General features: G+C 38.8%; 1 protein-coding gene across 1 annotated transcript in view; it reads left to right on the forward strand.

The window, feature by feature from the left end:
• Positions 1-13,605, forward strand: part of PRKAR1B (protein kinase cAMP-dependent type I regulatory subunit beta) — an 807,144-nt gene extending 793,539 nt beyond the window's left edge. Inside the window, exon 11 of the mRNA XM_053695126.1 lies at positions 9,295-13,605. Coding sequence (XP_053551101.1) covers positions 9,295-9,467 — 173 coding nt within the window. The 3' untranslated portion in view covers positions 9,468-13,605. The remainder of the gene's footprint in view (positions 1-9,294) is intronic.
• Positions 13,606-18,161: the final 4,556 nt, after the last annotated feature.

Below are 18,161 nucleotides of genomic sequence, written 5' to 3' on the forward strand. Positions count from 1 at the left end.
CTACACAGGTATGACTACCCGTAAGCTTAACACTAGAATGACAGAACATCTCAGTAACATTCGAAATGCACAGAAAGATTCAGAAAAGGGCAAAAAAATAACGAGTGTGGCTAAACACTTTCTACAATGTCACTCAGGAAAAACTGCTTCGTTTAAATGTTGGGGCCTTGAACAAATCAAACCTGGAATTAGAGGGGGTAATTGTGAAAACACACTACTCCAAAAGGAAACAGGTTGGATTTTCAGACTTAATTCAATCATACCCAACGGAATGAATGAGGCAAATAACTATTGGGTATTTCTTTAAAAACCATCTTTAACAACTATGTTGGATGAATGTTGATAAAAACTCATGAGACTAGTAGTTTCTATCAATCCCTTTTTACATATTTCATTTTTATAAGATCACCGTATGGTCCTATCACAAAAACCACTATTCAAGTATTTTATTTACTAAATTTTACCTAACTAAATTCGAACTAATAACCTCAACTCTAAATCCTATACAACCTATAAGTCCAAATTGGATGCTATTAGAAATAGGGTACTCATATGAGAGAGGTAGTAAGAATCTTAGAGAATTAGTAATCATGAAATACATAATATCATATGAGTTTTGTGGAACAATGAACAAATTACAAGGTGTAGAATAGCCGCCCATAGCACTTCCTATACCTTTAACCAATTCTTTTGTATACTCTAATAATTCTATGTGCCAATGACATAATCTATGATTATGTAATGATATCGATAAATGTATAATATACGAATGTCATCAGCCTAATATTTCACAATACCAATATGTGTTTTCACACTAAGACAGTATAGTGCTAGTACAGGCAAGGTGACAACAAACTATACATTCTTTATGTTTTGCCATATTTACGATTAGAAGTTTTAGACAGTGCAATCTTAATAACCACGCATAACTGAGAATTTATTTGAAAACCACATAAATTATCCCCCTATGGTAGTAATCCATCCATCATTATCAGAGTAACACAACACATAAAAACAGTGGAACATGTCATGTTCATATAGACCACTTAGTGCAGTAAGGGATTTCAAGGAATACTTTTATGATTACATTTATACATGTCTTGGGGTGTTATTTGTGCAAAAAATGTTTTTGCTGTTGTTTATAAAGCAGGTATTAATGTCAGAACATGATATGAGCGCATATATTGGAAGGCAATTTGCTTCCTATATGTACAATAATCACAGTATTTTAAATATGGAATAATCCTAAGAACACCAATGAGAATCGAATCAGTCTAACTTCCATAATCCCACGTAAAACTGCAATACATTTGTACTATGTCGGACACTGACATTACTTACACAGGGATTATACTAGTAGTAATACCCCGGATGTTTGGCAACATGTTTGAACAATGACAAGGAGAGAGTTTGCTTGCTCTATTAAGCAGCGGTGTTCCGGTATAGTGTTACTTTCCCCCGGAGAATTGTTTATCCGATTGGACAATGCCAAATAGGGGTATGCCTGTGTGGACCAATGAAAGTGGCTATTTGGCATGCGCGTATGTGTGTGTGTATCTTAATAACAGAGTCCTATGTGGACTCATACTTATATATGAATCGCAAGCACTACAATGATGATATATAGCGAAAAACCTTAATTGAATGTAGTTTGAGACAAATATAATATATCGGATGTATTAGCGATTTTTCTGACATATGCACATTTGTTTACGCCTTTTTGCCTATGCACGTCACAATACTGAGAAACACCAGGATTGGATAATAGGTAGGAGTATCCTCACAGCCGAATTTGATTGGCTGATAGGTTTATACTTTGTGCTATATAAAGGGGTGGCACCCGGGCCTCGGTTTGTCTATAGCATTGAGAAAGGCTGATAGTACAGCCGAAACTAGTTTGCTGCTTAAGATATCGTGCACTTTTTTGCACGTTGGTAATTGTTGTTGCTTTTAAATTAGAGTCCATTTGTCCCTGTCACCTGAAGCCGAGGGAGCTGCTATCGGCCAGGAAACAGGGGGACTTATGTGACTTAGTTTTAAATGGTACACCAGGTATTTAGGCCGGTATTAATTATACTTAATAAAGGTTATTTTTTAACTATACTAGATAGGAATGAGTGCTAGCTAAAACCACCTACTTTCTGGAGGTTCTCTTACCTCTTTTTCTCCCTACAGTTCCGTATTGGCCATATCTTTGGCACTGGCGCATCTGCACCTCCTGGGAGTGTGCTTATGATATTGTTCGTGTTTCGTTAACTGGGGCTCATCAGGCTTGGGATCGCCTTATCCAGTTTAGCCTTCCGGGAGAGTGACTGCCCCTGAGGCCTCAGGGGGTCAACCTTCGGGGCCAGTGTTTCCTTTCGTTCCGGTGGAGGTATGTTTTGCCTTTCATTACAGACTGGCACGCCTTCGTGTTCTACTAAGACACGTTTTTGGCGTTGCTGGAGGATCCCACTCTTAATGGGTATGGGGCTTCTCAGTCTTACTCTTCGACTGGCTTGCATACATAGACATAAGGGGATAAAGTAATCTTCCTATAGTCTTTGTTATTTGTGTATCCTTTTCCAGTTCTGAGCTTGGAAGTCTCGGACCCCTGTTGGGCTGGTCCTGCGGGTCTGTCCATTCTTCCTGGGCGATAACCTACGAGTTGCCTTATTCTTTATTTTCATCCGGTGAGGATGATTTTTATTTGGTCTAAAGCTCATGTTGTGGTGTAATGTTTCCTTCTGGAACTTTCTTCTCTGGAATCGATACTCGCAAATTTGTGGTCGCATTGTTTACAAAAGTCTGCCTGACTGTTCTTTATCTCTCCATCATCGGGGGAGACTCTGTGTGGCCTTGACAGTGCTGGGACCCTTGGTTTCAGGCTGGTCCTGACTGGATACAAATCTTTCTGTCTTTGAGGCCTAGTTCAAACACGTGGCACCTTTTTATGTCCGGTTTGGGCGCCTAGTGATCACAATATGATTTGTGTTGTTTTCTTGTTTTATTTTACAAGCTTCAACTAGCATCCTGAGAGGACTTGAGGGTCTGTGGTTGCTTAGGGGCATGGGGTATTCTTCAGTCCTCATTCGCCTTTCAATCTAGTGGGCCGGGAGTCCGTTGAGATCCGCAGCAACATGCTCAGTCGTTCCTTCCTGTTGTGGGTTGGAGGCTTGGAGGATTTAGGTTCTTCATACCGCAGTTCTTATGGTTTTGCTTTTCATGGTCTCTTTGGAAGTGTCCTTTTAGGACTTGTTCCTTTTAAAAGTTCTCTTCCTTTGAGTCGAGACTTTCTGGACTTTGGTTTTTCTGGCGGCTTTGGATGCTTAATTAGGAAGTGAAGGCCGTGAGGCTCTTTCTTCCTTCGGGAGTTAGTCGTCTCCATATCAGGGGCGATAAGAGGTGTTGTCTCCTTTTCAAAGCTTTTTGCTTAGGGGATGTTTTTCTGCTTGGGTTCGGGATGCTTGTATTCTTCTCCCTTGGTGTGGTTTTCTGGAACGTTAATCTGAAAGGATTATGGAGACTAGCCTTTATTTCTACTTTCTTTCTCATTCTCTTTTCCCTTAGTGTTGCCCTTGGGGCCTTTGGGCTCTAGAGAAATATTGTGACTTTGTTGCGGCCTAGTACCTTGCTCGGGGGGCGTTGACCTCCGGCTAAGGGTGTTCTCTTCCCTTTGGGCTGGGAATTACGAGTGAGTCCTGTTACCGTTCTCCGGGTTTCCTGGTTCTCTTCCCCTGTGAGGTCTGATTGCTTCAGACGGGGTATCTTGTGTTCCCTGAGGGTGTCGTTCGTTCTTGGACAATTCCGGGTCCAGGGTTCTTGTCTTGGATCCTTCTTGAATGTCTGAAAGCTTATGATCCTGTGGACTGGTTCGGGACGACCAAGTTTTTTTTCAGGGACCCTATTTGCGACATAGGGACTAGCTCATTAGGCTTGCAAGCAGGAAGGCCAGAGTTCACATCCACCTTCGGGTACTGGTTCTAAACTTTAAGGCCTGACTTTTCCTTCGGATGGAGTGTGCTCCCCTATGGGGAGTTTTTTCTCTGTTGGGTCAACAGTGGTGATTTTTCATTCGGTCCGTGTTTTGATCATACTATGGCTTCATGTTTTGTGGACATGTACGCTGTTCTTAGCTGTGCCCTTCCCATTTGAGGGGATAGTTTGTCTTCCTTATGAGCTGGGGTTTCCTCTCTCTGGAGGGTCTTTGTCCTGCCCTATGTGTAGGAGGTTGGATCAGGTGGCTTATTTCTGCTCTGTGGGCTCTGTTCCACCTGCTGGAATTTGATCTCTCTACGTAGAAACTGTCTAAGAGAGCTGTGACAGGTATTCCTACGGATCTATTGCTCTTTTCTCTGTTCCAGGTCCCAGGGGGTTCTCCTTGGGAGTGCCTTATTTTGGAGGAGCGGATTGGGTTGGTACCAGAGCTCTGTTGGGGTGGGTGAGTCCCCCCTTTTTTCTTTCCATTCCCTGGGGGTTTGTGGTTGGGGTCTTTCTGTACCCCCTGTCTATCAGACATGTCTGTCGCTTGGGCTGGTCCGGTGTTGGAGCAGGATCTGAGATCTGTTGCTCTGCTAAATTAGTCCTCGGAGCATTTGAGGTACGGTAAGCCTCTTGAGGTCTCTCCTTTCTCCATGTTCAAGATTTGTGGGAAGGACTGGCGGCTCTTAGATAGCCTGCAATGTTATCTGCTGGTTAGTGGATATTTAGCAATCTGAAGGATCCTATCTTCAGCTGCTTTCTGCTTGCCCTGCAAGTATTTAAGTTTCAGAGTCATTTTTAGATGACTGCAGCGTGCAGTGTTTTTGCTTCAGGTGATTGTTCATCAGACCTATCTGAGCTTGCTGCATGAGGTTTCGTTTCTGAATATTCGGTATTCTGAGCTACCTTTTTGCGACTTGGGGGACCTTCGTCTTCAGTTGCTTTTTAGAGTGCGGTTGCACTATGTTAGGGGAAGATCCTCTCTGTTTCAGATTCCTGGCCTTATCCCGTGGTTTCTGTTTCTGGGGTCTGGGCGTTGCCTCCCCTTGTTTCTATGAGACTGGTTGGGTCTCTGTTAGCCTGACCCAGTTTCTCTGTTTTTTTGTTGTGTGTTTGTGCCCTTTTTATTTATTTTTTTCCGGAGTTCGTTATGCTAGCTGGAAGCTAGCTCAACCTACAGATGCACTGTGGCTACTCTGCACTGTAGCAAACTGAGGGTTGCAAGTTAGATCCCTGTCGAGGTCTACTCAGCCTTTCCACCTTTCAAGGTTGTAAAAAAGAGTCCCTTAAGGGGGATTAGCCGCACTTTACAAGTACAATCTTGTTTTCTCTGTGCCTTTTCTTCTTTGTGGTAGAATACGGTAGTTTGTTTCCTTTCTTTAGTAAGAGGGGTGTGTTGTTTGGAGATCAACTGCTGGGCGACGGTGTCTCTTGGAGGCTGTTGACTCAGTCGAGTCTAGTTCCTGCAGTCTCTAGCAAGGCTGTGCACTATCTGTGGGTCAGTGTCCTTAGCCCTTTTCCTTTTTTTTACAAAATTGTTCTTGGCTTGGGACGAAGCGGGATTTTATTGGGTAGGGGTTTTCAGGCCTGGTGCCCTCAGATTGGGCCGCCTTTTGTACCCTCCCGTTTTTGCATTCAGTGTCCTCTATAGCTTGGGTATTGTTTTCCCAAAAGTAATGAATGCAACTGTGGACTTTTTCCATTTATGAAGAAAAACTTAAATTATGCTTACCTGATGATTTTCTTTTCTTCAGATGGAAAGAGTCCATAGCTCCCCGCCCATATTTTTTCTGTGGGGCGTCTGTTATTTTTGTTCTTCTGGCACCTTTTTCCCCTATTTCTTCTACTGTTGCTTGTTCCTCTGCAGAATGACTGGGGGATGAGGGAAGTGGGAGGAGTATTTAAGCCTTTGGCTGGAGTGTCTTTGCCTCCTCCTGGTGGCCAGGTTCTAAATTCCCAAAAGTCATGAATGCAGTTGTGGACTCTTTCCATCTGAAGAAAAGAAAATTATCAGGTAAGCATAATTTAAGTTTTTGTGTAGAGCGTGAGAGATAAAGCAGGTAGGTCCACTCTTGTTGGAGGCCCAGCCCATTTGAACAGGCATGTTTCTTGAGAACAATTGGTGGTGGTTTCAATTAGCCAAACCAGCTATTCCATTTACAAAAATAAACCTAAAGAACCAATTTGCCATTCATGTAGTTCTCTGGAGTTGGTATAACAAGTTGTGGTGAAATATTCTTTACATTACAGTGACTCCTAAACCGATTATGTATGTACCCACGTTACATTAGTATTTTTGAAATGTAATATGGGATAGAGATAAGAAGTGGAGAGGCTACAAAGTAATGAATACGATTAAGATGGGTGTTTAGCAGGGAGAGCAGAAATGGATTACAGTAGAGTAGTGGTCTTCAACTACAGTCCTTGAAGTACCATTAAACAAGTTGAGATCTGTGCATATCCTAAAAGGTCTAATGAATTAAAAATAGTTTGCATAAAAAAATTGTTTAAAAATTGCTGGCAAGTATTTTAAAATAATTTACAAAAATAAGCAAAATGAATCGCATAGCTAAGCTGCCTGGGGCAGACGACTCCACCCCACCTTATCAGTGTTTAGACACAGGCATTGTATTTCAATGAGTTCACAGCTTCTAGGCATGCTCCAGCAGATAATCCCTATTCACTTTTGTATTCTACCAAAAGCAACCATAGATAAAGATAAAGCCATACAAGGAATTGTGTGGGGGGAGTTAGAGCTTTACAATTCAGAAACTAAAATGAAAGGGTTAATGGTGAGGCACTGCAGTATAAATTTGCAGGTAAAGTAATTTAAAGGGACACTGAACCCAATTTTTTTTCTTTCGTGATTCAGATAGAGCATGACATTTTAAGCAACTTTCTAATTTACTCCTAGTATCACATTTTCTTCATTCTCTTTGTATGTTTATTTGAAAAGCAAGAATGTAAGTTTAGATGCCGACTCATTTTTGGTGAACAACCTGGGTTGTCCTTGCTGATTGGACAGCATAAATAAACAAGTGCTGTCCATGGTACTGAACAAAAAATTTGATGACTCCTTAGCATAGATGCCTTCTTTTTTAAATAAAGATAGCAAGAGAACGAAGAAAAAATGATAATAGGAGTAAATTAGAAAGTTGCTTAAAATTGCATGCTCTATCTGAATCATGGAAGAAAAACAAATTTGGGTTCAGTGTCCCTTTAAGTAAATATTATATTTTGTCTCTATCCCAACTTGTTTTATGTCCCTTTAATAGATTACAGAGCTTTAGGTTCATCCGTGATTATAGCTGATTACTCTTAAAGGGATATGAAACCTAACATTTTTTTCAGTGAATCAGACAGACAATGCAATTTTAAACAACTTTCTAATTTACTTCTATTATAAAATGTTCTTCATTCTCTATTGTTGAAGAGAAGGGACATAAGTTCAGGAGCGTGCACGTGTCTGGGGCACTATATGTCAGCAGTTTTGTAAGAGCACTAGGTGCCAGCACTATTACCTACCATGCAGTGCTCCAGATACCTACATATGTATCTTCAACAAAGAATATCATGGGAGCCAAGCAAATGTATTTAATACAAGTAAATTGGAAACATTTTTAAAATTATATTCTCTGTCTGAATCACAAAAGAACATTTTTGGGGGTTTTATATCCCTTAAAATTGAAATGATAAAATGTCTTTAGGGCCTGAGATCCCTGTGATATGAAATAGAAAATGAGAGTAGGGAACAGAGGTGGGAGAGAAAGGAAAAGAGAAAGGAAATAAAATAAAATTCTCATTCTTTCTCTGTCCGCTTGGAATATTGTGAGTCTGTTGTAAATGTTCTCATACTCCCACTTCATCTTTCATTACAAATGTTTAAATAGCTGCACAACTAAATAAAAACCCTATTAGTAATCTTGCTCAGCCAGAAATGTTCCATGCTTAACAAAGGAAGACCAGTTAAAGGGACAGGCTAGTATAAATTAAACTTTCATTATTCAGATAGGACTTTTAATTTTAATCAACTTTCCAATTTACTTTTATCATCAAATTTGCTTTTTTCTCTTGGTATTCTTAGTTTAAACTAAACCTAGGTAGGCTCATATGCTAATTTCTAAGCCTTTGAGGGCTGCCTCTTATCACATGCTTTTTAAATCTCTTTTCAACACAAAGAGACAGAAAGTACACGTGGGCCATATAGATAACACTGTGTTCAGGCACAGGGGGTTATTTAAGATTTAGCACAAAACAATGCTACATTTAAGAAAATAGATAATAAAAACAGTCACAGTCATGTGATCAGGGGGCTGGAAGAAGGTTCCTAGATACAAGTTAATCACAGAGGTAAAACGTATATTAATATAACAGTGTTGGTTATGCAAAACTGGGGAATGGGTAATAAAGGGATTATCTGTCTTTTAAACCAATAACAATTCTATGGTAGACTGTCCCTTTAAAGTGATGGTAAACTCTCCCCTTTATAAACAGATCCGGAATGTTAGTGATATTTTAGATGGAGTTTAATTCATCAGATGTAATGAAGATGCGCTATAACTTACTTTTTAATATAGATATAAAATCCAAATACCCTGCGCTCTGCTGCCCACTTCAAAAGTCAATTTTGTTGTGAGCTGAAGGTTTAAATTGTTCTCCAATCAGCGCTCTCCCCTTTGGGGGCCTTTTGTTGTAGCTAGAGCAATGATTGGACAACAATTCAAACTGTTATCTCACAGAAAATGTTACTTTCGAAGTGGGCGGCGGAGCACGGAGTATTTCAATTTTATATTTATATTAAAAGGTAAGTTATAGTGCATCTTAATTACTTGTGATGAATTTTATATTTATATTAAAAGGTAAGTTATAGTGCATCTTAATTACTTGTGATGAATTTTATATTTATATTAAAAGGTAAGTTATAGTGCATCTTAATTACTTGTGATGAATTTTATATTTATATTAAAAGGTAAGTTATAGTGCATCTTAATTACTTGTGATGAATTTTATATTTATATTAAAAGGTAAGTTATAGTGCATCTTAATTACTTGTGATGAATTTTATATTTATATTAAAAGGTAAGTTATAGCACATCTTAATTACTTGTGATGAATTTTAAACTCCATCTAAAATATCACTAACATTCGAGATCTGATTTTATAAAGGGGAGAGTTGACCATCACTTTAACTGGGTGTGACTGTAATAGATATAAAAAAGTACTCAGGCTTTTTTGTAAATAATAAATATGCTCTGTACACCGCAAACCTAATTAGCAGCACTGTTTTCTCCTTCCCTGTCTTCAAAGCACCATAATTGTGTTTCTTGCCCACAGGTGAAATTGCTTTGTTGCTAAATCGCCCAAGAGCAGCGACAGTTGTCGCACGGGGACCACTTAAATGTGTCAAGCTGGACCGCCCTCGATTTGAACGCGTTCTTGGACCATGTTCTGAAATTCTCAAAAGAAACATTCAAAGATACAACAGCTTTATTTCTCTCACTGTTTAAGGCGTTCTGTTCCAGAATGCCGCTTATGTGTTAATTTGTGCACTCTGCGTTTGAACTGTGCAGTTTCCATAGCTTTATGAAAACAAAGAAAATTGTGCATTAAATGTGATTTTTTTTATGTTCATGTCTGCTGCATCAGACATCAGTTTGTATAATTACACACAATTTTAGCTTTTGGAATAGGATACGCATCCTCAGCAGAGATTTTGTACATGACCAAGGAGCGCTTTATAATCTTATACTGGTATCATAAAATTGCACATTAAATTGCAAGATCTCAGATTTTACTACAGGATGAATATGATCATTTATACAAAGCTGTAACGTGGCTGGCTTTAGGGAACAGCAATTTACACGAGAAAGCAAATACAATGAGATGTCAGATTAATTTCACATTTAGTCCCAGGGAAGTTAACAAGACATAAACTTTCTGTGACACTAAAAGCATTATTTAAACTTCTGTCATTACAACACTTTTATATCTCCTTTGAAGTTCCATATCCTGTAATGGAGGTTTAACGATGCAATGAGTTTTTATTCACTGTAATGTAACGCAGCGCATCATTAACCAAGCATTACCTGCTTCTGACAATACTGAATTTGTGTCAAGGGACCCTAATGTTTTTGTTTATTTTATTCATTTTATGTTTTGTTTTCCTTTTTTGAAAATGGGTTTGTGATATTATAAATATTTTTTCTTAAGGAATTGAACTTAGAGCACATATTAAACAAAAAATAGAAAACACTTTAATAATTTTTTTTTTGTGACAATTTTTTTTTGTCCATTCCTAGTTTTGTTGTTTTAAATATTTCTTTGTTTTTTTAAAGCATAAATAATGATTTTATCTCTTGTTATTATTGTAATAGGGCAAATGAAACAGAAAAACATGTGTGGGACCATTATTTATGTATACAGTTAATGCATATGGTACAAATTTAATAGAGCCACAACATTGCAGAACTATGATCAATTTAAGTATCACAGTTACAGGACCATTAAAGGGATATGAAACCCCAAATTTTTCTTTTATGATTCAAATAGAGCCTGCAATTTTAAATAACTTTCTAATTTACTCCTTGGTAGGCTCAGGAGCTAGCTGGTGATTGGTGGCTGCACATATATGCCTATTGTCTTTGGCTTATCAATGTGTTCAGTTACATCCCAGTAGTACATTAATCTGAATCATGAATGAAAAATGTTGGGTTTCATGTCCCTTTAAATATAGCAGAAATGCATTTTCAACAAATAATAAAAAGAAAATGCATGTTGTAGCTTTTTATCAGCCACATTTCAAAGTTACTTCCATCTCCTGCCCCTGTATCATGTGACAGCCATTTAGCCAATGCATATACAGGTAGCCCTCAGTTTACGCCGGGGTTAGGTTCCAGAAGGAATGGTTGTAAATCGAAACCGTTGTAAATTGAAACCCAGTTTATAATGTAAGTCAATGGGAAGTGAGGGAGATAGGTTCCAGGCCCCTCTCAAAATTGTCATAAGTAACACCTAATACATTATTTTTAAAGCTTTGAAATGAAGACATTAAATGCTAAACAGCATTATAAACCTAATAAAATAATCACACAACACAGACTTCACTTGCATTTTTCTGCAAACAGTTCTTTCTATGCATTCCAATCTGGACTGATTTATAGACAGGAAGATCTTGTTCCTTTGAAATCTGCTCGATAGCTCAGGTCTGGTTAAACTGATTAATTTCAGCTTGCTTGGCTTTGCTGCAACACAAGCGGACAGCTCCACCTACTGGCTATTTTAATAAATGCACTGCTTCTCAATGCTTTTCAATAGCAGTCACATGGCTGGAAAAAAAGGTTGTTATTCTGAAACGGTGTAAATTGAACTGTTGTAAAACGAGGGCCACCTGTACTTATGTACTGTGAACTCTTGCACATGCTCAGTAGGAGCTGGTGCCTCAGAAAAAGTGCATATAAAAAGATTGTGCACATTTTGGCAATGGAATTAAAATGGCAAGTTTTTTGGATTATGAAAGTTTGTTTGACTTCAGTGTCCCTTTAAGTAACAAAACATGCTAAAGCTGTATTTCAGTGCCATCTAAATGAAAGGACATAAAGGAATAATGCTTATATGTTGTAATGTGATATCGCGTTTTAGTATTGCACTATTGCTTGAACAGAACTATGTCTTTGGTCCCTGCAAAATATCTGTTCTGAACTGGCTATGTTCTCATAGGCTTGACCTGAGCCAATCAGGGAAAGCATATGTGCATTACCACCAGTCACCAGCTATTTCACCTCAGGCAAAGCATTGGTGATCCGGAGCTGACTTAGGGCCAAATTACAAGTGGTGCGTTAACAGTTACACTTGAGTGATAAAATGTTTATTGTGGCTGTTCACGCGTTGGGTTTTCCGCTCGTATTTACAAGTTGAAAGTAAACGTGATCGCTTGAGCACAATCACGATTTACACTAGAATAATTACTTCATCCTCAGAGCATATATAAGTTTATATGTGTGTACATATGTATTTATATGTCTGTATGTATTTACAGACATATATACTCATATAAACACATATATACATATGTGTATATATATATATATATATATATATATATATATATATAAATGCATTGGAGCCATTTGCAGATAAGTAGATGAAAACATGTAAAAACATATTTATACAATATTTATATTTAATAAAGTGTTATACTCAGTATTTACTGTAAATATTTCACATTCCAATGTTCTTCACATAAGGGAATATGTTCTATGTATTTGTAAATAGATATTCCTATATATAATTTACAGGTAGATATATATTTATATAGAGAGAGATGTATAAATATATTTGTCCAAAAACTATCAGATATACTGCATATAGAAATTTGTTTTTGTGAATAAATATAACATATTATTCTATGTGCAGAACACTGGAATTTGAAATATTCATATTTTCATGTCAGGTTAGCGCAACCGAGAATATGGGATCCGGTTTGTGCGCAAGTAGGGTGTTAGGTTTTTTCCAAAATTTTTTTTCTCTTTTGACTTCTATGGGGGAATAGGTTATCGTGCGAGTAATATCCTAAGTTCAGCTTTTTACACCCGTCGGGTTAGTGTGGGAGCAAAATCAGTTTACTTTCAACTCATAATACAAGCAGAACCTGACACGCACAAAAAGCTTACTTCTAGCACAGTTAACGCTCATCCGGGAGCATTAAATAACGCTCCACACATAATCTGACCTTTAATGCTGTGTTTAACCGTGTTGTGGGGGCTAAATACATAGGTCTGTTCAAGCAGTAGCACAACAAGTAAATGCTCAAGTACATTTAAAGCTAAAAAATAATTTACTGTTTTTATTTTTTTTCCTAAAAACGTATGTGTGCATGATTTTATAGGGGCATATCCAAGTGTAGTCATTTTTAGACTTATCTCTAGCACACACCTGACATAGTTATACAAAAAAAAAAATCTGAATAGCTTTTAAAGTTTTTACATCTTTGTTCTGGACTTTTTCAAGTAAAAATAGGACAATAAAGAGATAGGTATCAGTAGGTATTGCCACCAGTCTCCCTAAAATTCAGGAAGATTGGACAACTTTGGATAAAGATGTAAATAGATTTAGAGCCTTCAGTGTCATTATTCTTGCACTTAAGCTGACAGAAGCCAATTTAAGAAAATGGAAGGGGTATCTGATGAAAGGCTGAGGCTACTTGTATACAATCTTTGTTTATTTAAATATGCAGGCTGCTTTCAACCCCATCTTTGTAACTGAAGACTTTCTAGGTGTGGTCCTTTGTGTATTTAAGAGTAATTGTTAGTTTATGAAGTGGGTGGCCCTCCATGGGCTTTACAAGCAGCACTTTTTTATGTCTGCACCATATTGTCAGATATCACAGCTCTTGTACCTTGGCTTGTCTAGATAACAGATACGGGAAAGTTTATGCTACAAGCAGGCAAGGGACACCGCAGACACGCAACAATACACATTCCTTAAGTGCTCCTCATTACAACATGTTAAATACCAGGTTTAAGATACTTTTGCTTATGCTTAAGATAATTATATATTTGACAATAAATGTCTACTTTGCAAGGTGTACTGAGTGCTTTTCTTTTTTATTGCATAACATTCACAAAACAAATAAATTATTGACTGTAAGATTGTGTCTTAAGTTGTATTATATGGAGTAAAGAAATGTATATGTTGTACTGGGTCTTTAACTTAACCTGTAGATTTTATTTATATATATATATATATATATATATATATACATACACACACATTTATATATATATATATATATATATATATATATATATATATATATATATATATATATATTAATCCAATAGGAGAAAGGAAAAGCGCAAACAGTCCATAGACACCTGCTCATAAAAAAGTAAAATAATCTTTAATAAATCCAAGTAAAAATAGACATCGTAGTACAAAAAGAAGAGTTAAAAGGTAACTCAGTGTGTACAGAGACACCTGTCTGCAATATATATATATATATATATATATATATATATACATACATATACACACATATTTATATATATTCAGTGTATATATATATATATATACACACAACACACAGAGAAAGTTCAGCACTCGCTTACAAGCTCTCAGCTAAGATTAAAAGCAAAACTAGAAGAGTAGGTTAGCGCATCTTGCCAAATGGGACAAGCTCAGGTACCACGTCAAGGTCTCGTCCAAAACCTGGGTCCTAATACAGCCATATAAATGCAAGCTCTCAATCAAACAAACTGGGAACAAGTCAGGGTTCACAGACTTATGTAATCACCCTAGACATATACAAAACACGGAAGGGGACTGCACTCTCATACTGGTTTTGGAAGAGACTTTAATGTGGTACCTGGGCTTGTCCCATTTTGCCAGATGCGGTAACTAACTCTTCCAGTTTTGCTTTTATTCTTAGCTGAGAGCTTGTAAGCAAGTGCTGGACTTGCTCTGTGTGTTGTATTGATTTATTTAACTGCCTGTGACCCTGGACAGCACAGCTGTCCATGCAAAATAATCAAAAGAAACAGGCAAAATAATAAAAGACAATAAAAGAGGCTTGCGCCACTGAGCACTTACAGGTACAACTGACTGCAATAAGTTGGCTTTTCACAAAAATAAATGCCAACTTAGTTTTTTCCGTTTAGAGATAATTCCTTTCAGTCTTTCAGGAGAGTGCTGCAGTATCCCTTACTGCTGGTATTCTGACTCTAAATCCCTGACTGGGGATTTTTATCGGCATGTGCTGTCAATTATCACATGCAGATGAAGAGCTAGCTGGGTGAGACGAAATTCCTGGACAGGACTATCTCACATGATGTGCTGCCTGCAAACTGCTGGGTGGAGCACTGGCCCGCCCTACTCTCCAAATACTCCACCCCAAGGACCCAGAAATATATTGCATATTTTCTTCATGGGGTAAACAAACACAACTATTCTCCCTGGGGTTGTCAAACCATACCCTGCACTGCAGCACTTTTATGGGAATATAGACACCTTCCAATACTATGCCTTTGGGTTCTGCCACACATCCTCCCCCCCCCCAGCTCAGGCCTAGTGGGGTGAGTGACCATGGTCAAAAGCGTATACATACATGAAAGGCCATCCGCATTTCCCTGTTTACATCCTGCCCTATGTTCTACTGAGAAGTGATAGGGTTGCAAACTAAGGAACCAGCGTGTAACTCTACATTTATTATCCTTATTTTGACTCCATTGGTGCATGATCAGTAACTAGCCTAAATTTTCTGCCCAACAAATAATATTTGAGAGTTTCAACAGCTTATTTAATAGCTGGACACTTTTCTCGAAGTTGAAGTTTCCTACTGAGGTATAGTATTGGGTGCTCTTTCCTGTGAAATCACTGCTCCAAGCCCTAAATCAGAGGCATCCGTCTGTAAAATAAACTCCTTTTAAAAATCAGGGGTTACTAACTGACTGTCTACAGATAGCTTCCTTGAGATTTTGGAATGCTTATTCAGCTTCTGGGGACCATTTCCTATTACTGGAGCTTTTGCTTTAGTGAGGTCAGTTAAAGGACCCGCTATAGTAGCAAAGTTGTAGATAAACCTTCAGTAATAGCCAAGAAGCCCAAGAAATGTTCTGACCTGTTTCTTCCTCATAGGTCGCGGCCAATGCCTTATGGCTTCAACTTTAGCAATTTGTGGCTTCACTTTTCCTCATCCAATGGAATAGCCAAGGTACTTGACCTCCTCCAAGCCAATGGTACATTTATTATGGTTTGCTGTCAGACCTGTATTTCTTATGGAATTAAGGACAGCTTGCACTTTTGGCAAGTAAGACTCCTAATCTTCACTAAGCATGACCACGTCATCTAAGTAAGCTGCCACATAACAAGCATGTGGCCTTAAGATCCGGTCCATCATTCTTTGAAACATTGCTGGAGCCCCATGTAGGCCAGAACACCTTGTATTGGAAGAGCCCTTCTGGAGTAGAGAAGGCAGTTTTTCCTTTGCCTGACCTGTAAGTGGCACTTGCCAATAACCCATGGTCAGATCCAATGTGGTAAGGTACCTGGCTTTCCCGAGTCTCTCCACAAGTTGATCAACCCTTGCCATGGGGTATGCATCAAACTTGGATATTGCATTCAGCATCTGGTAATCGTTGCAAAACCTGATTGTGCCATCAGGCTTTGGTAAAAGCACGATTGGGCTACTCCAGTCACTTTGGGATTCTTTGATTTACCCCAAGGTCCAGCATTTTCTTTACTTTTGATTTGATTGCTTCCCTCTGGGCTTCAGATATTTTATATGGCTTTAGATTTATCCTTTTTCCCGGGTTCAGTGACAATGTCATGCTTTATTATCGTAATTCTCCCTAGGACTGTAAAGAAAACATCTTTGTTTAATCGGATGAAGTCTTGTACCTCCCTCTTCTGTTGAATAGTCAGGGTTTCTGAGATATTGACTACGGAGTCATTCTTCTTCATTGTAGGGAGGTCTGCTTTATTTACAGTCACAAGTGTTTTGCTTTCTTTCCATGGCTTAAGTAAATTCCCCCATTCTGTCGATGACTTTATATGGTCCATGCCATGTTGCCAAAAATGTATTCTCTACGGTGGGGACCAGGACTAGCACTCTATCTCCTGGGATTAACAGTGGTCCCATTTCTTATGGAGATATGGTTTCTAGCCACAGCTAAAGTTGGATCTTCCCATTGTGCAGCCCTAAAGTTACTCTGGCTATTCTCTAGGTCTGTTATTTCCACATCAATTTCAGATATGTTAGATGGACCTGTATTAGCCTGTTCAGTGTTACCTCCAACTAGGGTTTCCATAGGGGTTGACTTTTTCTCTCTAGCAACAGCGGGGAACATCTCTGCCTATTATCATTTCATGGACTAATTTATGTACTAAACCAACTCTATGATTTATAGGGCCATTTTGCGTCTCAATAAGTACTTCAGCAGTTGGATACTTGTGTATGTCCCCATGGACGCAGGTAATATCTAGGTTCTGATAATTATCAATAGTATTTCTCAACAGAACCTTGTCTATGAGCATAACCATGCTACCAGAGTCCAGCAAAGCTTTAATTTACTTTCCTTCCACCCTTACAGTGCACCAAGGGTGACGATTTAGACAATCATTTTTGTTATCTGCATATACTGAATGAGAATACAATGAATAATTGTCCCTCATATTGCCAATATTACATTCCTTTCCTTAGCAATATCATTCTCAGGGCAGTCCTTTGCAATATGTCCATACTCTTTACATTGAAAACATGTAATATTTGCATTAGACAATATCTTTAAGGCTTTTGTGGACTCTTCCTGCCTTACAAAACTCTTGCCCCTTGCTGTAATGTCCCTTGGGTTGTAGAAACCTATCTGCTCCCCCCGAGACCCCCTTTTCGCCGGAAGTCTCACCCAATTTACTGGGACTCTGGATCTTTGGGGTTCTAGGTCTTTCCTGGTTGAGGATTTATAGAAACTCTTCTGCAGCCACATAGCGTTCCACCAGGGCATCTAGACTATCAGCAGTTTTAGGTTCACTCTGGCTGACCCACCGCCGTAGGAAAACAGGCAATCCTCGCAGGTACTGGTCCATCATGAGTTGTTCCACAATGTGACTAGCTGAGTTGACCTCTGGCTGTAGCCATTTCCTGGCAAGATGTATCAAGTCAAACATCTGTGACCACACGGCTTTGTCTTGATTATAATCCACTAGTGAAATCAATGGGCTCTCACTGCTGTCGTTACTCCCAGGCGGGTCAAGATTTCTGCCTTTTGCTTTCCGTAGTCACTGGCTTGCGCAGGTTCCAAATCATAATATGCCTTCTGAGGTTCTCCACTGGTGCAAGGAGGATTGCCCATTCAGATGCAGGCCAACCTTCTCTTTTGGCTGTTCTTTCAAAAGCCATCAGGTAACCCTTCATATCATCTGTAGCCACCATATTTTGCAAATAGTTTCTCACTCTCAGAGTCTTAGAACTATGTGGTATTTCTGCAGCGCACCTGCCCAGTCTCTCAGATAGGCTTTGGATCTCCTGCTGCATGGCATGTTGATCTTCTGTTGCTCCTCTCTTTGTGTTAACACCAGTTGTAGTACTGCAATATTTTCTTGCTGGGTGGCAGTAGCTTGCTGCTGTGTGGCAGTAGCCTGTTGCTGTGTGGCCGTAGCCTGTACTAAGGCCTTCACAACGTCCTCCATTTTTGAGTGTGGTATTGTTT

Source organism: Bombina bombina, chromosome 11 (genome assembly GCF_027579735.1).
Source record: "Bombina bombina isolate aBomBom1 chromosome 11, aBomBom1.pri, whole genome shotgun sequence".
In the NCBI taxonomy this organism is placed as follows: domain Eukaryota; kingdom Metazoa; phylum Chordata; class Amphibia; order Anura; family Bombinatoridae; genus Bombina; species Bombina bombina.